This window comes from Cetorhinus maximus, chromosome 8 (assembly GCF_964194155.1).
Source record: "Cetorhinus maximus chromosome 8, sCetMax3.hap1.1, whole genome shotgun sequence".
In the NCBI taxonomy this organism is placed as follows: domain Eukaryota; kingdom Metazoa; phylum Chordata; class Chondrichthyes; order Lamniformes; family Cetorhinidae; genus Cetorhinus; species Cetorhinus maximus.
Window position 1 is genome coordinate 65,382,491 of NC_135886.1, and position 18,873 is coordinate 65,401,363.

At 43.6% G+C, this 18,873-nt stretch overlaps 1 protein-coding gene across 1 annotated transcript in view; it reads right to left on the reverse strand.

Annotated features, from left to right (window-relative positions):
- Positions 1-83: 83 nt before the first annotated feature.
- Positions 84-18,873, reverse strand: part of LOC144683686 (protein FAM162B-like) — a 31,370-nt gene continuing 12,580 nt past the window's right edge. The window contains exons 3-4 of the mRNA XM_078546955.1: positions 9,165-9,273; positions 84-1,008 (exon numbers count right to left, since the gene is read on the reverse strand). Of these exons, the coding sequence (XP_078403081.1) occupies positions 901-1,008; positions 9,165-9,273 (217 nt within the window). The 3' untranslated portion in view covers positions 84-900. The remainder of the gene's footprint in view (positions 1,009-9,164; positions 9,274-18,873) is intronic.

Below are 18,873 nucleotides of genomic sequence, written 5' to 3' on the forward strand. Positions count from 1 at the left end.
GAACAAATAAAATTTAACTACCCGAGGTGTGTGACTTCAGAAACAAAGTAAAGATACGTTTGAAAGACATTCAGACAATGAGATACAGATAACACTTTATTTAGATATTCACAAGAACTATCAAACTAGAATCTGCTACAAATATTAAATTGATTTAACAGTACTACTTAAAGCATGATATACATTAAGCCTTAAAGGCCAACTCTCACAATTAAAGAATGACTTCCTTGTGTGGAAGGACATTGTTGGATGTGCTGAAATAGAGCACTAGTGGTCATTGGCCAGGATTTTCCGGCCCGGGGATGCCGCAGCCCAGCCAAAAGTCCATTGACTTTCGGCTGGACCGGATGATCCTGGCAGTAGGGGGTGGGGGGGGCGGGTCGGAAAATCCTGCCCACTAGCTGCAAAAATGCCAACTTAATGAGGTTAATAATTTAACATGGGCGTGGTCTGAGTGTCTGTGCCAAGGACACACAAACCCTGAAAAAATGTTCCAAATTCTCTAGTCTGCTATCAGTGCCAATATTAATCCGTGGAATGAGTTAACAGCTCTGCTTTAAACACGGAACAAGAATTTCACTGATGACATCAAATGTTTATGCTCAATAATAATCTGGTTTAATGTGACAATCAAAACATTAATGGGAAAATCTTTATCCCTTATTTCAGAAAAATAATTTTGAAATGCTAAAGCGTTGAACATGGAAATTAAGGTGAATCTGTTCATGTTGCAGGACAAGCACTGAAGAAATTGTTGAGTACTAATATACCAGTCCTGGTTGTCCCAACTACGTGCTGAAGTGTTTCAGAACGTATCATTGATAAGGCTGCTTGCTCGACTTCAACCATTCTGCCCCACTGATAGGGACAGAATAACTGGCACAGTTAGTCTTATCCCAGTTACTGTGCCTTTCCTGCGACCAGCCCGCGCTCTTGTTCAAATTGCTCCTTCAATTTGGCTTTTTTCTCTAGGTTCCATTTGGTGAGGTTATCGTGCTGTTTGAAAGCCTACAATAAAAAAATAGAAAGGATATAAAATTCAGCGGACTGTAGGGACGCAAAATGTTGTGAACAAGCTTTGTTTTAGGAATTTTCCGATAATAAGCAAACAATACCCCAAAGAAGCCTCCTCAGAAATCACAAATTCAAGACCACAAGATGACAAGGCTTCTGCTCTTTAGGGTGGAGTTGGGGCAAGGTGGGGGGTGGGGGGATGGGGGGTTTCCTCCTGCCCTCCGAATCCAACCCAGCCCAACTCATTTCCTTGGAGTGTGGTTTACTCGCCTGGTTCACCTGCTGTTGTGTTTTAACTTGAACTAATAGGATAGTCATGGTTTTCACTTTGATTAAAACTGAACAAGACTGCAGGAGGTCAACTTGGTTTTAAAAAGGGATAAATTATATAAGAAAGCAAAATACTTCAGATTTAGAATTTGAAATAAAAAGACTGGCACAGAGGATAGTTAATGTGAGATTGCCTCTTCAGATTGGATGAACATCGTCAGAGCTGAGATGTGAGGAGTCATCACGGGGTGGGTGGGGAAGAAGAGATTCCCGCTGTCAAGGTGGAGCCCAGCAATGTGAAAGATGGTGTTGTGGTGTGCAGCACAATGACCAATGAGGGGCCTTAAAGGGGAAAGAACACCCAAGGTTGGAGCAGCTGTACCACTGAAGAGCTTGGCTAACACCAGGACTGTGTTTGAAGTCATACTGGGGGGAGCAGAGGGCACAGCAAGGCCCTTTAACATCATGGCGGCATTATTGTTACTTCCATAGACCATCACCACCCTCTCCATGGCAACCCTGGGAAGCAGCATTAAGTGGGATGGAATGTAGGGAAATGCTCTAGGGATGTGCTCAGAAGGAGATTTTCCAGGTAGGAAAGGCGGGGGTGGGGCCAGAAGGGGGAAATCGAGGCCAGGCGATCAAGTGGCAGCAGGCCACCCCACCTGCATTTTCCTTTATTCTCCATTATAATACCACCTGATTTTAGACAGGAATGAAGAGGAAAATACTGACCAATATCTTCAATCGAAGAACACTCTTCAGTGCTTTTGATCCCTTACTTCCAGGATGTCAGCCTTTCCATTAAAGCCTCCTTTCTGTTATAATATCTAGTTGTTCCTGAGGTAAATCCATGTTCTCAGAAATCCTGAGCTGTTGATTATCCTGCGTAAGGTGTTGCTTCTTGTATGGTGTTCAAAACTGTCCTTCACAAAACTGACCCTGATCCTGTGACATCCTACTACACCGTCACATTTGAAAGGTTTGCTTATTCTATCCTATAGAGGGAGGTGGTGGCATAGTGGTATTGTCACTAGACTAGTATTCTAGAGACTCAGAGCAATGCTCTGGGGACCCAGGTTCAAATTCCACCACGGCAGATGGTGAAATTTGAATCCAATTAAAAATCTGGATTTAAAAGTCTGATTGTCGTTAAAAACCCATCTGGTTCACTAATGTCCTTTAGGAAAGGAAATCTGCTGTCATGTGGTTGACCCTTAAATGCCCTCTGGATAAATGCTGGCCACAGCTCATGAATATTCTATATCCTATCCTATCTACAATGTGATATGTTTCTTCTGGGTTATTCAAAGTTGAAGACCCTTTGCTTACTAAGTTGTTCCTACAAGCACCCCTCTAAGCTAGGATGACCATCTTACATTGAAGCAACCAGAACTCTGTGCCCCAACTGCAGATTTTCAACATGAATCCAAAACTCATTGGGGTGTATAACCTGATCAATATTCACTATATTATTGTAATCTCGCTATGAATGGTGAATAAATTAATCCTCCAATATATCTCTTTCAACGTTCCCCTGGGCCAGTTCTATCTTGTTTCTGTAATATCTGCATCTTTCATTTCTATTTGAAATACATAACGCCTTCCATTTGTCCATATTAAATGTTTTTTTGCCAGTGGTCAGTCCAGATTGCCTTCTCCAACTACGCGTTAGCTTGGTGCTATCTGCAAATTTGACAACCTTGCAGTGAAACCAGGGACCGAATTTTCACTTGAGGTCGGGATGGGGGTTGGAGGTGGGCGAGCCCGCAATTTTCTGTTGCCAGCCATTGTGCCAGTTTTCTGCCATGATCTTGACTCTGAATCATTTCCAAAAAGCCAAGGGCAGGATTGGGGTCAGATTAGCTACCCACTGGCAAATGGAGGGTATCCTATTCTCGACAAATTAGTTTAATTAAGGGACCTGTTAAAGCCTTGTTGTCGTGCTGACTAAACATGTCCAGTCCAGCAGTCTCAGATTGGCAGCTAACCGGCTGAGGTGAGAGTTGCTGATCTGAAGATGGAGGCAGTGAGGGAGAAGGCCAGGAACATTTTTATGGTGTTTAAAGTGATAACATGTTGGGCACAGGGTGCAATAGGGGGTGAGAGGCTGTGAAGGCCCCCAACCCACGCATCCATAGTGGCCACCGGGCCACAGCTGCGGGGGCTGGATCTTGAGAATCGTGCCCAGGCAGCTGTAATCACTTTAAGAACCATAAAAACTTTCCTGGCCTTCTCCCGCACTGCCTCCATCTTGAGATCAGCAACTCTCACCTCAGCTGGCTAGCTACCAATCTGAGAGTGCCGGAGGGTCTCTCATTGGGCCCCCCCAGCACGACTGTCCAATCACCCTCCCTGATTAGATGGCCAGCCTGCTCCCTGACCTTTAGTTGACTCATTTCCAATTAGCATTGGGCATGTCTAGAACATGTCTTGTGGGGTTGGGACCCAGAATTAGCCCCCATGTCATTTTCCCTATCCCTGAATGACAATTCAGCTCCTGGATTCTACATCACTTCAAGTGTTTATTAAAAATCTTTTGGCAGTGTGGATAGACCAGGCCATAGAGCTTCCCCTTGTTAACTTGGGGAAAAAAGTCATCGCATTGGTGAAAGAAAATCTTACTCCTTCGAAAGCCAGAGTGTTCATTATTTATTGGGTTATTTTCATACAGATAGTCTTCCATTTTGTTTCTGATTATCGATAGTTAGTTTCTTGATTATGGATTTCAGGTAAATGGGGCTATGGAACCCCCCCCACCCTTAGGCACTATTGCCCTCCCCCTTGTCAAAACCACCTTCAGCACCCCCGTCCAATCCACCTAGCCAAAACATTCACCCTCAAACCCTTGGCCCATGCTGACTATCACTCCATCGCAATGTCTCTTTCTCCCAAAATCCTCGAACATGTTGTCGCCTCTCAAATCCATGCAGATCTTGCATTGAAATCTCTCTTTGAATCTCTATTCAGGTTTCAGTCCCCATGACAGCACTGACACTGAAAAGCGAAGGTGACTATGCTGCATTATTCTTTTTCAACCTCTGCAGCCTTTAGCATGGCTGACAACACTATCCGCCTCCAATTCCTCTCCCCCATTGTTCAGTAGGCTCAATAGGACTGCACTTGTTTGGATCCAGTCTTACCCATTAGACTGTAACCACAGCATCTCTAGCAAGGCTTATCTTTCTGCTACCACACTGTTACACTTAACTCCATGCCTCCACCAACACCTCTATCACTCTATATTTGTCACACTGATGCAGCACACCAATGTGCCCATATGCAGCAAGACCTAGACAACATTCAGGCTTGGGCTGATAAGTGGCATGCAATATTCATGCCACACAAGTGCCAGGCAATGGCCATCAGCAACAAGAGAAAATCTAACATCTCCCCTTGATATTCAATGTCATTACCATCGCTGAATCCCCCACTATCAACATCCTGGGGGTTACCCATTGACCAGAAACTGAGCTGGACCAGCCATATAAATACTGTGGGTACAAGAGCAGGTCAGAGCCTGGGAATCCTGTGGTGAGTAACTCACCTCCTGAGTCCCCAAAGCCCGTCCACCATCTACAAGGCACAATTCGGGTGTGTGATGGAATACTCTTCACATGCCTGGATGAGTGCAGCTCCCACAACACTCGAGAAGCTCAATCCCATCCAGGACAAAGCAGCCCACTTGATTGGCACCTATCCACCACCATTAGCTCCTTCTACCACTGATGCGCAGTGGCAACAGTGTATACCATATGCAAGATATGCTATAGCAATTCTCAGGCTCCTTCAACAGCACCTTCCAAACCCGCAACTTCTACCACCTAGAAGGATAAGGGCAGCAGGTGCATGGAAACACTATGTTAATGTTGAAATTGTGCCACTATCGAATACATGCTTTAAGTTGGTAATTAAGCATAGCTGTCCCCAGTTGGGGAAGGATTAGGGAATCATTTTACAAGTATATAGCTTCAGACTCATTCTTCCAGAACATTCAATTATTAGAAGTAACACATCACCACCTGGAAGTTCTCCTCCAAGTCACACATCATCCTGACTTGGAAATATATCACCATTCCTTCACTGTTGCTGGGTCAAAATCCTGGAAATCCCTCCTAACAGCACTGTGGGTGTACCTACACCACATGGACTACAGCAGTTCAAGAAGGCAGCTAACCACCACCTTCTCATGGGCAATTAGGGATGGGCAATAAATGCCAGCCCACATCCCATGAAAGAATAAAAACAAAGCTCTCCTGTTTGATCGTCACCCTGTACTCTCTGCAACCTCAGTGCAACCAAAACTATTATGTCCGTGTCCTATCCTGCTCACCTGTCACCCATCTTTTCCGGTCTTATATTGGCTCCCACTGCCCAAATGCTTTAAATTTAAAGTGCTCATCCTTGTTATTAAATTTATTCACCTCTCCCCATTTCTGTAACCTTCATCAGCCCTTCAATACCAAGCCACACTCTCTATTCTTCTAACTCTGGCCCCTTCTGCACCCTCACTCCCTTTGCCCCATCATTGTGCATTCAATTGCCTGGGCCTCACAATCTGATAATTCTATCTGATAATTCTACTCCTCCACCTCTCTACCTTGCTTAAGGCCATTCTTAATAATCACTTCTTTGAGCAAGCATTTTTGCAGCCCTGTGATTATTTCCCTTAGCTCAGTGTCTATTCTTTAGATTACACCTTTGTGAAGCATTTCAGGATGTTATTCTATATTAAACAAATGCAGTAGTTGTCGCCATTCCTGGGTCAGACTCTCTGAAGGACTGTAATTCCTGGATATGACTTGCTAATGGGCCATAAATAGCAGGGGTTATTCTATAATGGGTGCGTAATTCCCAAGGTCACTCTATAATGGGTCTGTAATTCCCAGGTGCGACTCTCTAATGGACTACAATTCCCAGGTGTGACTCTAATGGACTGTAATTCCCAGGTCCGACTCTCTAATGGACTGTAATTCCCAGGTGCGACCCTTTAATGGACTGTAATTTCCAGGTGCGACTCTCTAATGGACTGTAATTCCCGGGTGCGACTCTCTAATGGGCTGTAATTCCCAGGTGCGACCCTTTAATGGACTGTAATTTCCAGGTGCGACTCTCTAATGGACTGTAATTCCCAGGTGTGACTCTCTAATGGGCTTTAATTCCCAGGTATGACTCTAATGGACTGTAATTCCCAGGTACAACTCTAATGGACTGTAATTGCCAGGAGTGACTCTCTAATGGACTGTAATTGCCAGGAGTGACTCTCTAATGGACTGTAATTGCCAGGAGTGACTCTCTAATGGACTGTAATTGCCAGGAGTGACTCTCTAATGGACTGTAATTTCCAGGAGTGACTCTCTAATGGACTGTAATTCCCGGGTGTGACTCTTATGGTCTGCAATTCCCAGAGGTGATTCTCTGGTGGACTGTAACTTCTGGTCATAATTCTCTAATGAATCTGTATTTCCTCAATATCGTTATGCTACTCTTCCTGAATACAGTACTACGCTTCCATAGTTGCAGCTTGTTGCAACATCCCCAGTGTTTACTGTTCCCCTCAGGGTGATCAGTGGTAAGTTTCAAATCTCCTTCCATCTCTCTAAGATTCAAGACAAAGGGGCGGGTATTTCTGCCTAGCTAGAACCATCTGTTTCAGTAACATCAGGTCTCATGGCACCAATGACGGCTGTTGAATGTCAGATATGTGTAATATAAGTGTCCTCGCTGGCAAAAGGCTACAAAAACCCAGTGATTTAGCAAGTTCTCTCACTCCAATTCATCCTCACTCAATTCCATAGGGACTGGCCTTCTTCCCAAACTAGTCTTGTTACTAGAATTTATTGGCCTGGTATTTTGCATCTGGCTCCGTGTCCCAGTTCCCCTGGCACCTCTAACTCTCCCCACCATCCCTCATTCATTGTTATCCAGGTAGTATTCAGAATTTTCAATTCATGGTAGAGCTGGAATATGACAGCCCCTTATTCTGCGCTCCCACCATTAGTACTACAATTAATCTTGGGTTCTTTTATTTTCTCCTCATCAGAGAGAGAAAGGATTTAAAACAGCACACTTAACGTGATATACACACTGATTAGCACCTAACCACCCAGATTGCTGTTCTTTCTGGTATCTCACAGAATATACTCTACAACAAAAAATCAATTTATTGAACATGACTATAACACATATTCACAGATATTGAAGGTTTGGGAGGTCCAGCATAAATTGCATTCAATTTTGCTTCAACGCATCAAATTAAGACCCATTAGAGACTCACATGTGGGAACTATAGACCCATTAGAGAGAAATTGAAGTGTTTTTTGACTCATTCCTTTTGCCTGGCCTTTTGATCTGTCAGGTGTATACAGTACAGCACAAAATGACTGTACTTAGTACAGTCCAGCACAGTATGGCAGGGTGACCAACTGTCCTGTATTTTATGGGATCAACCTATAGTTTCATCTTTTAACTCAGTCTGTTTTCTATCTCCCCATACTTCAGCCATTTGTCCCGTATTTCTCAGGCAGCGACTGGGAGATTGCTGGGCGTCTCCTATTGCCACTGTGGATCAAGGTCATTTTTACTGTGTTCCCACTGTTTACAACAAGGTGGAGGAGGAGCCCCGGGAGAGCCAAACTGGGTGATTGGAGGTGCACATCAAACATAATTCTTTCACTGAATGATTATTAAGGGCACTACCCTTGATCTCACCAGCAGCCCGCACACACCCCACCACACCCCCCCACCCCCCCACGACTCACCACCCCACTGCTCTCACCAGCTTGACCCTCCTGCGCTCTCACCAGCCCTACGCCCCCAGCTCTCACCAGCCCCCTCTCCGCTCTCACCAGTCTCTCCACCTCTCCCCCACTCCCATCAGCTCACTCTCCACTGGTTGGAGTCATACCTAGAATAAAGGAAGATGGTTGTGGTTGTTGGAGGTCAGTCATCTCAGTTCTAGCACATCACTGCAGGAATTCCTCAGGGTAGTGTCCTCGGCCCAACCATCTTCAGCTGCTTCATCAATGGCCTTCTTTCCACCATAAGGTCAGAAGTTTGGATATTTGCTGATGGTTGCACAATGTTCAGCATCATTCGCAACTCCTCAGATACTGAAACAGTGTGTCCGCATGCAGCAAGGCCTGGACAACATGTGGTGTAGGTACACCCACAGTGTTGTTAGGGAGGGAGTTCCAGGACTTTGACCCAGTGACAGTGAAGGAACGGCGATATATTTCCAAGTCAGGATGGTGAAAGACTTGGAGAGGAACGTACAGCTGTTGATGTTCCCTTGTGTCTGCTGTAATGTAGGAAATGTGGCAGGCAAGTTGCACACTCTAAGGGCCAGATTTTTGCTACTGAGGTGAGCAGCTCGGGTCAGGAAATTTTCCAACTTGACAGTCGCACCTTGATATAAATGGGCCTGTCACACGCACTTTTCGCTCCGGGGAAGGGGGAGGGTAGGACTGAGTCAGGTTCGCCGGCCCCGGAGACAGATTGGAGGTGGCCATGGGCAGGCAAGTGCAGAGGCAGGTTGGAGAGAAGGCCCACCTCAGTACTCTGGGACTTTGGACCCTGTTGTTTAAAAAGCTGTTATGCCCTCTAACCCTCACCGCTCACCCACTCCCCATTCCACGCTATATCCACCAGGCAATATACCCTCGATCCCTGGATTAACAGTAGCACAAAAGGGATTTGAGCCCCATCATGGAGGTTGCTATCTTGAAACTAGATCATAGAAAATAATAAATATAAACTCTCCTTAATACTGTCCTTAAGAGAAGGGGTGGGGAGTGTAGGTTGTGCTGGGGGGAATAAAAATGATTAAACAACAGGTAGATTGAGTAATCTCTCGGGACACAGGTCAGTGATCAATTTACCTTCTTTCCTGAGGCCACCATTACAAGGCAGGCCACAACTGTCAAACCGATCATTAGGTAGCAGATCTTCACCCTTATTTTGTTCCTGGCTGCATAAAGCATTTCAATCCTGTGAAAATATTTCCAAAAGAGACCCCCATGTGAAAAGAGGAGAATAACTGCAACATTAAACATCCAAATCCCCACGTCGTTTACAGCTCATAAAATGTGCTGTTGGTTTCTGTGTTTGTACAGGCTCTCTCTGATTAAATACACACCCAACAACTATGCAAATCCCAACCTTACCACTCACTTAACTCACCAGAACTCCTGCTTCTGCCACCAGAACCTGGATTCATTCAAAACTATATAACACCATAACCAACCTCCTCTTACCCCATTTAGCAGACATTTTCCAATAATAGTTGTTTTTATAGGCCTCTCTGGGATATACCCACTTCGCAGGTGAAATAACTCAATACGCAAATTGAACAGTAACTTTTTGTGATAATTTACTCTTTTGCAGAAAGTTACAAGTTGTCCTCTTTTTACACAATAGGTTAAACTTATTATAACCACATTAAATAAAGACTGGCATTTCACTGGGGCCTTTCACAACCTCAGGACTGTTCACGGGATGATCCAAGCCGATTGCTGAAGCCAAAACCAAGACGCAGAGTTTTTCTTTATTGAGAGAGCTTCTTGACTTGTTCAGTGTCACAGCTCTCCTCACACACAACCCAGTGTCCTAGCTGTCCCTTTTTATAATCTTCGGAATGGTTGACCTAAGCAGAGTTGGTGCATTTAGTGACCGCTTTGGTGCTTTCGGAGATGGCATGTTTGGCCAGTTCACCTGGCAGCATGAGGTGGACGGCGCTCTGGATCTCCCTGGCCAAGATGGTGTGGCGCTTGCTGTAGTGAATAGGTGTGAGGCCTCGGTGGCAATGCGCTCGAAAATGTCGACAATGAAGGAATTCATGACACTCATGGCCTTGGATGAGATCCTGGTGGAAGGGCGGATCTGGGTCAGCCCCCTATACACTAAGCGGAATAGCTCTGCTTGTGAGATTTCCTCCGCTTCTTCATGACTTTTGTCAGTGACTGCTTCGATGCTTTGCACTGCCCTTCACCGCAGCCACCACCTCAGGCATTCCACTCAACTTGGACCAACTCAAATCAGCTATGTGCTCAAAGACAATTCATACACATCACCTGTTTCACTTAACCTTAACAATGTAATTGACAAGACATTAACAAGGACAGCCCAAAACACTTCACAGCTAATTAGTTATATCAAAAATATAGTCACTGTTGTAATGCAGGAAACCTGGCAGTCAATTTGCATATAGCAAGATCTCAGAAACGGTAATGTGATAACGGCCAGATATCATGTTTTAGGCACTGGGTGACAGATAAATGTTGGTCGTATACCTGGGAGAACGTTTCCCTGCTCTTCTTCAAAGTGGTGCTGTTGGATTTTTATGCCCAGCTGAAAGAACAGATGGAGCCTCAGTTTCATATGTCACATCCGAAAGGTGGCTCCTCCAACAGCGTAGCACTCCCTCAGTACCACACAGAAGTGTCAGCATAGATTCTGTCTCTGGAGTGGGGCATGAACCCATGACCTTCTTACTCAGAGATGAGAGGGCTATCACGGAACCAAGGCTGAATGTTACAGAGATGGGTGGTAGCAGATCAATCGCCAATGATACACCCCGCCCTATTTCCTTGCCATTGTGGAGAATTGGGTTTGGTGTGTAACTTGGGGCTGACCTACTCCATTTTGTACCCTGGCCAAAGTTGAATTTCACCCTTTAGAACTGTTAAAGAAGGGCCAGAAACTGAGATCCTGAATGGCTTGACTTATGGAAGGTAGTTATGCAAGCTTATTGGGAAGCAATGGTCGTGGCACTGCAATGGTTTTGAAAATACAATCCCACTCTCTGCTCAGTGTTTGACAGATATAAGTTCGCTGCAAGACTTTAGATTTTTGTATAACTGGTTGTCATTGTTTATGGGTAGTGGAGTCAAGTTATGATGTTTGGCTGCTGAAATGGAGATGTGTTTAGGATGGCCAGTATCCTGATGTTCCACTGGGGAAGTGGTTTAAATGGATACATCTGATTATTTGTAGCTGCCTGAAAACCCAAAGATCAATTAGAATGTCACTGCTGAGTCTTACAAATTTCTGATATCGGGTTAGACGCAGTTGTCGTGAAATGATTTGGTATTTACTTGAAATTATTTTGCATCATTAACACAGTGTGACACTTAGAACATTGGTCAGGATTTCTGCGGAGTCATGGAGACTCCCTGGACCTTTAAAAATGGCAGGCGGAACCCAGATCCAGAATCCCGCTTCCTATTTCCGATGGATCCCATTTTTTAAAAAAAATTCATTCCTGAGACGTGGATGTCGCTGGGTAGGCCAGCATTTATTGCCCATCCCCAATTGCCCTTGAGAAGGTGGTGGTGGTGGTGGTGGTGGTGGTAGGGAAAATAGGTTGGGGTGTGACTCATACATGAGGAAAACTCAAACTCAGCAGGACCATTTGAACTTAGTGCTGAGTTCAAACAGACATCATTTTCACTGTAGCAAGGGCCTTAAATCGCAGTGTAGGAATTACAAATTTTTAGAGTAGTTATAATGCTCTTGAACGGTGGTTAAGGTCTGTAGAATTGTTGAGCTGTGAAGTTCTTTAAATCCCCAAACCTTTAAAACTTTTTAAAAAAACAGCTTGCCTCGGTTTGTGAGAAGTAAAAAAAGTTCAAGCTGTGAAGTTATTTAAATCCCCAGTCCTTAATGCTTTTCAAAAAATAGGCTATGTCAATGAGAGTTGAAAAAACTGTTCTGGCAGTTACAATAGCTGTTTGTTGACATTAGCCCAAGGGGGCTATCATTATGTTATTATTAATGCTTGGTTGCTTTCCACACCTATCCTTATCTCAGTAAGGGATCCTATGTTCACAGTTTGGATAACAGCTCAAACAGGTTATTAAAGGATCAGCTCTCTTTGGTGTTGGTGGTGTTATGAGTATAAGTTGGTTTGATTTTAAAAGGGATTAAGTACTTCAGGGGATTTAACTGTTTTGAATCAGCTTTGATGAATATGAGTATTTCTTAACCATAGCAATGGCTGTGATAGATATTCGGACCTTTATTTTATTTCATCTCAACATGGATCCTGAGGTCTGATCATCGTGGATACTAGGTGATTTGGCATGGAGGATGGGTTGGCCTGAGCAGGTATGAATTGGCATTAAGTTGGCATGGGGCTATAAAGGGCCTTAGGGTTAGCTTCAGTTGGCATTACGTTGACATAGAGAGTAGGAGGGAGCCACTGGGGATGGGTTGGCATGGATGGAGCACAGGGAAGGGGTTGGGGCTGAGTGGGTGTGAGAGCCCGGAGGGCCTAATATTTAACAAAACAATTGGGACAAAGTCTCAGAGAACTGAGCCAGGTATTTTAACCGGCCACCTCAAGAGCCCCTGTGGCCACCTCAGATCTGTGTCCAGGGCGGCTGGCCCGACTCGATCCCACACCTGTGCCTCCCAGAGTGAAGATTTCTTCATCTGGGTGCGTTTCTCCTGAGGTGGGCATGGCCAGCGTGGAGATTTCCAGACTCCAACTACCCAATGCGGAGTGAAAATCCTGGCCATTATGTCTGGAATACTCTGGATGACCAATAAACCAAAGTGTTTTATTTGGAATTAGCAGATCTCCCAATGTTTTATTCGTTGTTCCTGGTAAGTTGCAAGTTGTAAATTCAGGTTTCTGACACTTCAGTAATGGGTTTGAGCACCATGCTCCCAAGTGAATTGACTCTCATTAGCCTATACCCAACTGCATGAAAGCACAAGGATCTAACAATAGGAACTCATGGATATTTGTGCCTTTCACATCCATGTTTATTCAACTTCCTAAATGGTGGTGGACACACACACTTGGCATGAGGCTTCAAAGAAAACAATAGATTACATTATTTTGCAGTAAGGTGTCGTTAAGACCAGGCCCACTGAATTCAATTCCTTAATCATGTCTTCACATATTTATCAAAAATAAAGAACACATCACAATGGCCCATATCTGTGAAGCACGTCACTTAACTTACATTCCTGTCCTGATAGCTTCGAATTATTTGGTACTTCAACTCTCTCTTCACAGACAAGGGTCAATGGGGATTTTAACACAAGGGGCATTTTTGATTTGATTAACTGGACAAGCTAATGAATTGTTAATGTTTAGTCTCTGAGGAAAGTGCATTATGGTGAGTGATTCCTGTGAACTGGGAGTGCAGGAGGGAAGGCCAGAGTCCTGCAGCACTGAGAGGGAGGTGGCATAGAAAACATGGGCTGAACCACCCCAAGCCATTGGACACCATATTCCTGGACCACCAACCAGAACCCTAGTCCGGCGTCAAACTAAGTGCCCTTTACAATAGGGCTGTATCTACCAACAGCACACTAGTTGCTACAGTACTTAAACAAGAACAGCACTTCCAAATGCTTTCAGACGGGAATGTGAGTTGACAATTTTGATGAGAGATGTATATTTTTATATTTCTGTGATTATGTTGTTTGTGTAGAAAGCTGTGGGTATGTGTGTGTCCAGGATTAATTAATTAGGGAGAAGGTTTCTAGAGGCAGGTTGTCTGTGAGGTCTAAGAGATGAAAGGTTAAAAGTGTTAGGTTTGTGCATTTGTAATGAGAGGCTACGGTGAGCTTGAGTTAAAAGTAAGTAGGTTGGATCTGAAATGTGCATTTTGAGATAAGTTGGGAAATTAATTTTTCAGTTGAATTTCTGTTGAATTTTCAAATGGGGAGTTCAGAGGCGGCAAGTAACATTTGCATCTTACCGGGGTTCCATGGGTAAACAGGGGAAGATATATTAAATTTTATTGAGGCAGAAAGTAGGGGCAGAATAGAAAACATGGAAGATTTTTATATTTGGAAAATTGAGTTTCAAGGAGATGTTTGAGGACAATGGAACCTGAGATGAAAGGTGAAAAAATATTTAAGGAAAGGGGCATTTAACTGTAGAGGGTTGCTGGGGGGAGCTCACTGAAGACCAGCTTCTTTGTGTGTGAGTTTGCTGAGAAGCTGGGGAAGTTTTGAATTGAAAGTAGCCGTGCAGTGTTAAGCTCAGAGAGTCTTTGCTTTAGGAAACAGTTTGTTTCTGAACCTCCTTTTGGAATTCTACATCAGAGTGGAAGTGCCTGAGAAGGAGTGAGGTATACCTTTATTTAAGTGACAACAATTCCTTGACTTGGAGAATATTTACTGGATTTTTATGGTTAAAAATCTATAAGGGGTTGTTGCCAGAAAGGTAATTTAATTGTGCACTTTTGATTAAGCATGTTTTTTGGGGGTTGTTTTGTAAGACTGTTTTAACTGTATAACTTTTATCTTGTGTGCTTAGAAGATGTTTTTCCTTTTTAATACACTTGTAATTCTTAAAAATCTAAAGGTGTTACTGGAGTTTTATGCTTTTGAGGTGAAGAGCGCTTCCTCCTGGTTTTCGCAATAACAAAAAGGTTTATGATCAGCGAGACAGACTTTACTCTGTGGTCTGGCTTGTTCAGCCATAATATCAGTTGTGGTCATACACAACCCAGTGATAGAGCAGGACACATACGCAGGTTTGTGGGTGGGGTGGGGGTGGTGGAGGGGGATATTTTCCGTGTGTGCCTGCTAAATATGGGCCAGAAGCACGCTTGGGATAGCCAAAACAGTAACCAGGATGGGCCACAAACTGAAGTCCCAGGTTTCTGATGAGAGGTTAGACCCGGGGGAAAAACAACCGATCTGCGCAGGACAGAAGATGGTGAATTTTAAGTGTATGATAATTTCCAAATACCTCTAACAGGGGTGGCCAAACTTACTGAGCTTAAGAGCCACATATGATAATCTTCACATGTTTGAGTGCCTCTAGACATGAACAAACTTTACAAAGGCTAGCTACTGCTAGTAGAGACCTTGTGGGTCTCCATCCGGGCAGTAAGTCTTTGAAAATTGGCTGATATGTTGTCATTGCTGTATGAAGGAGCTCTCTTAGGTATTCATTTGTAAGGGTTGCACGATGTTTCGACTTTACAAACTTCATTACAGAGTACAGTGATTCACGGCAGGATGTTGTGCTGAAAATTGACGTTATTTTAAAAAGAGTGCAGAGAGCGGGCAGACTTCATCTAAAAAAGAGCACGGAGAGCGGGGAGACTTCATTTAAAAGAGAGCGCGGAGAGCGGGAAGACTTCATTTTAAAAAGAGTGCGGAGAGCGGGGAGAGTTCAATAAATAAAATGCGGAGAGAGCGGGGAGACTTCATTTGAAAAAGAGCGGGGAGAGTTTTCATTTTTAAAAAAAGAGTGGGGAGACTTAATTTTAAAAAGAGCGTGGAGATGGGGAGAGTTCATTTTAAGAATAGCATGGAGAGCGAAGAGACTTCATGTGAGACTAGCAGCGGAATGACATCACGAACCACAACATGACGTGAGTGCAGGGAAAGCAGCTGATTGGTGAGTAGGATTGGGGAGTATTTCTAGTTTTTAAAGTAAAAGTAAGGACTTTAGTTTGTGTTTAGATCTGTAGTCTTTTTTTTCCTCCCTTTTTCTTAAAAATAGTTTTTAAGTATAAGATCGATACCGGTTTTAAACTATTAATTACAATAAGGTGTAAAGAGTGGAAATACCAGAGTAATTAATTAATAAATTAAATAGAATAAGTTAGCGATGGCAGGATGGGTGATCTGTTGCTGCCGGACACCAAGCTGATCAAGATATCTGTAGTAAGTGTTTGCAGCTCAACGAACTTCAGATCCGAGTTAAGGAGCTGGAGTCTGAGCTGCAGACATTGTGCCACATCAGGAAGGGGGAAAGTTACCTGGACACTTTGCTCCAGGAGGCAGTCGCATTCCTCAGATTAGGTCATTTAAATTTGGTCTTTGATCAGGCAGGTATGGGGACCCAGGGGATAGTGTTTGAGGGTCCTCAGCCCCTGCAATTGTCCAGCAGTTACAAGGTTTGTGCAAACTGTGTGGATGAAAGCAGTGACTACAGTGAGGATGAGCAAACTGACCACTGTTGTGCAGGAAGCCATTCAACTGGTGCTGGGAAAATAGGAATGTGGTAGTGGTAAGGGGACAGTATAATTAGGGGGATAGATACTGTTCTCTGCAGCCGTGAGCATGAGTCCAGAAGGCTGTGTTGCCTGCCTGGTGCCAGGGTTAAGGATATCTCCTCAGGGCTGGAGAGGAACTTGGGGTGGGAGGGGAGGGATCCAGTTGTCGTCGTCCATGTTGGTACCAATGACATTGATAGGATGAGAAAGGAGGTTCTGCTGAAAGAATTTGAACAGTTAGGAGCTAAATTGAAAAGCAGGCCCTCCAAGGTAATAATCTCAGGATTACTACCTGAGCCACGGGCAAACTGGCACAGGGTAAATAAAGTCAAGGAGTTAAATGTGTGGCTCAGAGATTGGTGTGGGAGGAATGGGTTTCAGATCATGGGGCACTGGCACCAGTACTGGGGTGGAAGGGAGCTGTTCCAGTGGGACGGGCTTCACTTGAACCATGCTGGGGCCAGTGAATCAAATAACTAGGGCTATAGAGAGGGTTTTGAACTAAATAGAGGAGGAGAGGGTTCTGGAGAGGGGATACGTAGGTTTACAAAGCAAAAGGCTATAGCAGTATTACAGGGTAGCTATTTAGGCAATGATACCCAGAGTGTGACAGGAAGACACAGAGTGTACAAACATAAAAAAACAGCAGTAAATAAGGTCAAAGGGGAAAAAAATGGTAAAGAGGCAAAATTAATGGCTCTTTACTTAAATGTACATAGCATTCAGAATAAAATAAATGAATTAACAGCACAAATAGGGGTTGAGGGGTATGATCTTATAGCCATTACGGAGACATGGTTACAAGGAGATCAAAGCTGGGAACTAAATATTCAGGGGTATGTGACTTTTCGAAAGGGCAGGCAGGAGAGAAAGGGTGGTGGGGTAGCTTTGTTAGTATGGGATGGAATAGGTACGATAACAAGAAATGATCTTGAATCAGAAGATGTAGAATCCATATAGGAGGAGGTAAGAAATAACAAGGGAAAAAAGGCACAAGTGGGAGTAGTCTATAGGCCCTCTAAAAGTAAATATACTGAAGGACAGAGAATAAATCAGGAGATAATGAGCCCATGTAAAAAATACAGTACAATAATCGTGGGTGACTTTAATCTTCATGTATGTTGGGAAAATCAAATTAGCAGAGGTAACCATGAGCAAGAATTCATAAGAGTGTATTCGGGAGAGTTTCCTAGAACAATATGTCAAGAATCCAACCAGGGAGCAGGCTATTTTGGATCTGGTAATGTGTAATGAGACAGGTTTAATAAATTATCTCAGAGTAAAAGATCCCCTAGGAAACAAGGTCCATGACATGGTAGAATTTAGCATTCAGTTTGAGAGTGAGAAACTTGAGTCAGAAGCAACTGTGAGGCATGAGGGCAGAGTTGTCTGGAATGGACTGGGAAAGGAGTTTAGCGGTTTAGGCTGATGAACAATGGCAAACGTTTAAGAAAATAGTTCATGACTCACAACAAAGATATATCCCAGTGAGAAAGGGGATAAAACAACCAAGGAAGGTAAGGATAGTATCAAATTGAAATAAAAACCATTAAATGTGGCAAAGCTTAGTGGTAAGCCAGAAGATAGGGAAAGTTTTAAAAACCAACAAAAGATGACCAAAAAAAATAAAGAGGAAGAAAATAAACTTTGAGGGTAAACTAACAAGCAAAATAAAAACAGGCAGTAAGAGCTTCTTTAAATATATAAAAAGGAAGACAGAGGCCAAAGTGAACATAGGCCCCTTAGAGAATGAGGCTGGGGAAATAATAATGGGGAACTAGGAAATGGCAGAGGAGTTGAATAAATACTTTGCTTCAGTCTTCACAGTAGAAGACACTAATAGCATTCCAAAAATACTAAATAATCAAGGGGGAAAAGCGATGACAGGGGCGGGTGGGGGAGGAAATAAATACAATAACTGTCACTAGAGAAAAAGCACTAGGGAGATTAATGGGACTAAAGACTGATAAGTCCCCTGGACCTGATGGGTTGCATCCTAAGATATTAAAAGAAGTAGCTACAGAGATAATGGATGCACTGGTAGTAATCTTCCAAGAATCCTTAGATTCTGGAAAAGTCCCAGAAGATTGGAAAACTGCCAATGTAACACCCTTATTCAAAAAGGGAGGGAGACAAAAAACAGGTAACTATAGGCCAGTTAGCTTAACATCTGTCATTGGGAAAATGTTAGAGTCTAGTTTAAAGGATGTAATAGCAGAGCTTTTGGAAATACATAATATAATCAAGCAGAGTCAGCGTGGCTTCACGAAGGGGAAATCATGCCTGACAAATTTATTACAATTCTTTGAGGAGGTAACAAGCAGGATAGATAAAGGGAAACCAGTAGGTGTAATATATTTGGATTTCAAAAAGGTGTTCGATAAGATACCGCATATAAGGCTACTTAATAAGATAAGAGCTCATGGTGTTGGGGGTAGTACATTAGCATGGACAGAGGATTGGCTAACTGATGGAAGACAGGGAGTTGGGATAAGGTGGGCATTTTCAGGGTGGCAACCTGTAAATAGTGGAGTGCCACAGGGTTCAGTGCTGGGGCCTCAATTATTTGCGATGTATATTAATGACTTGGATGGGGAAGTTTGCGGATGACACA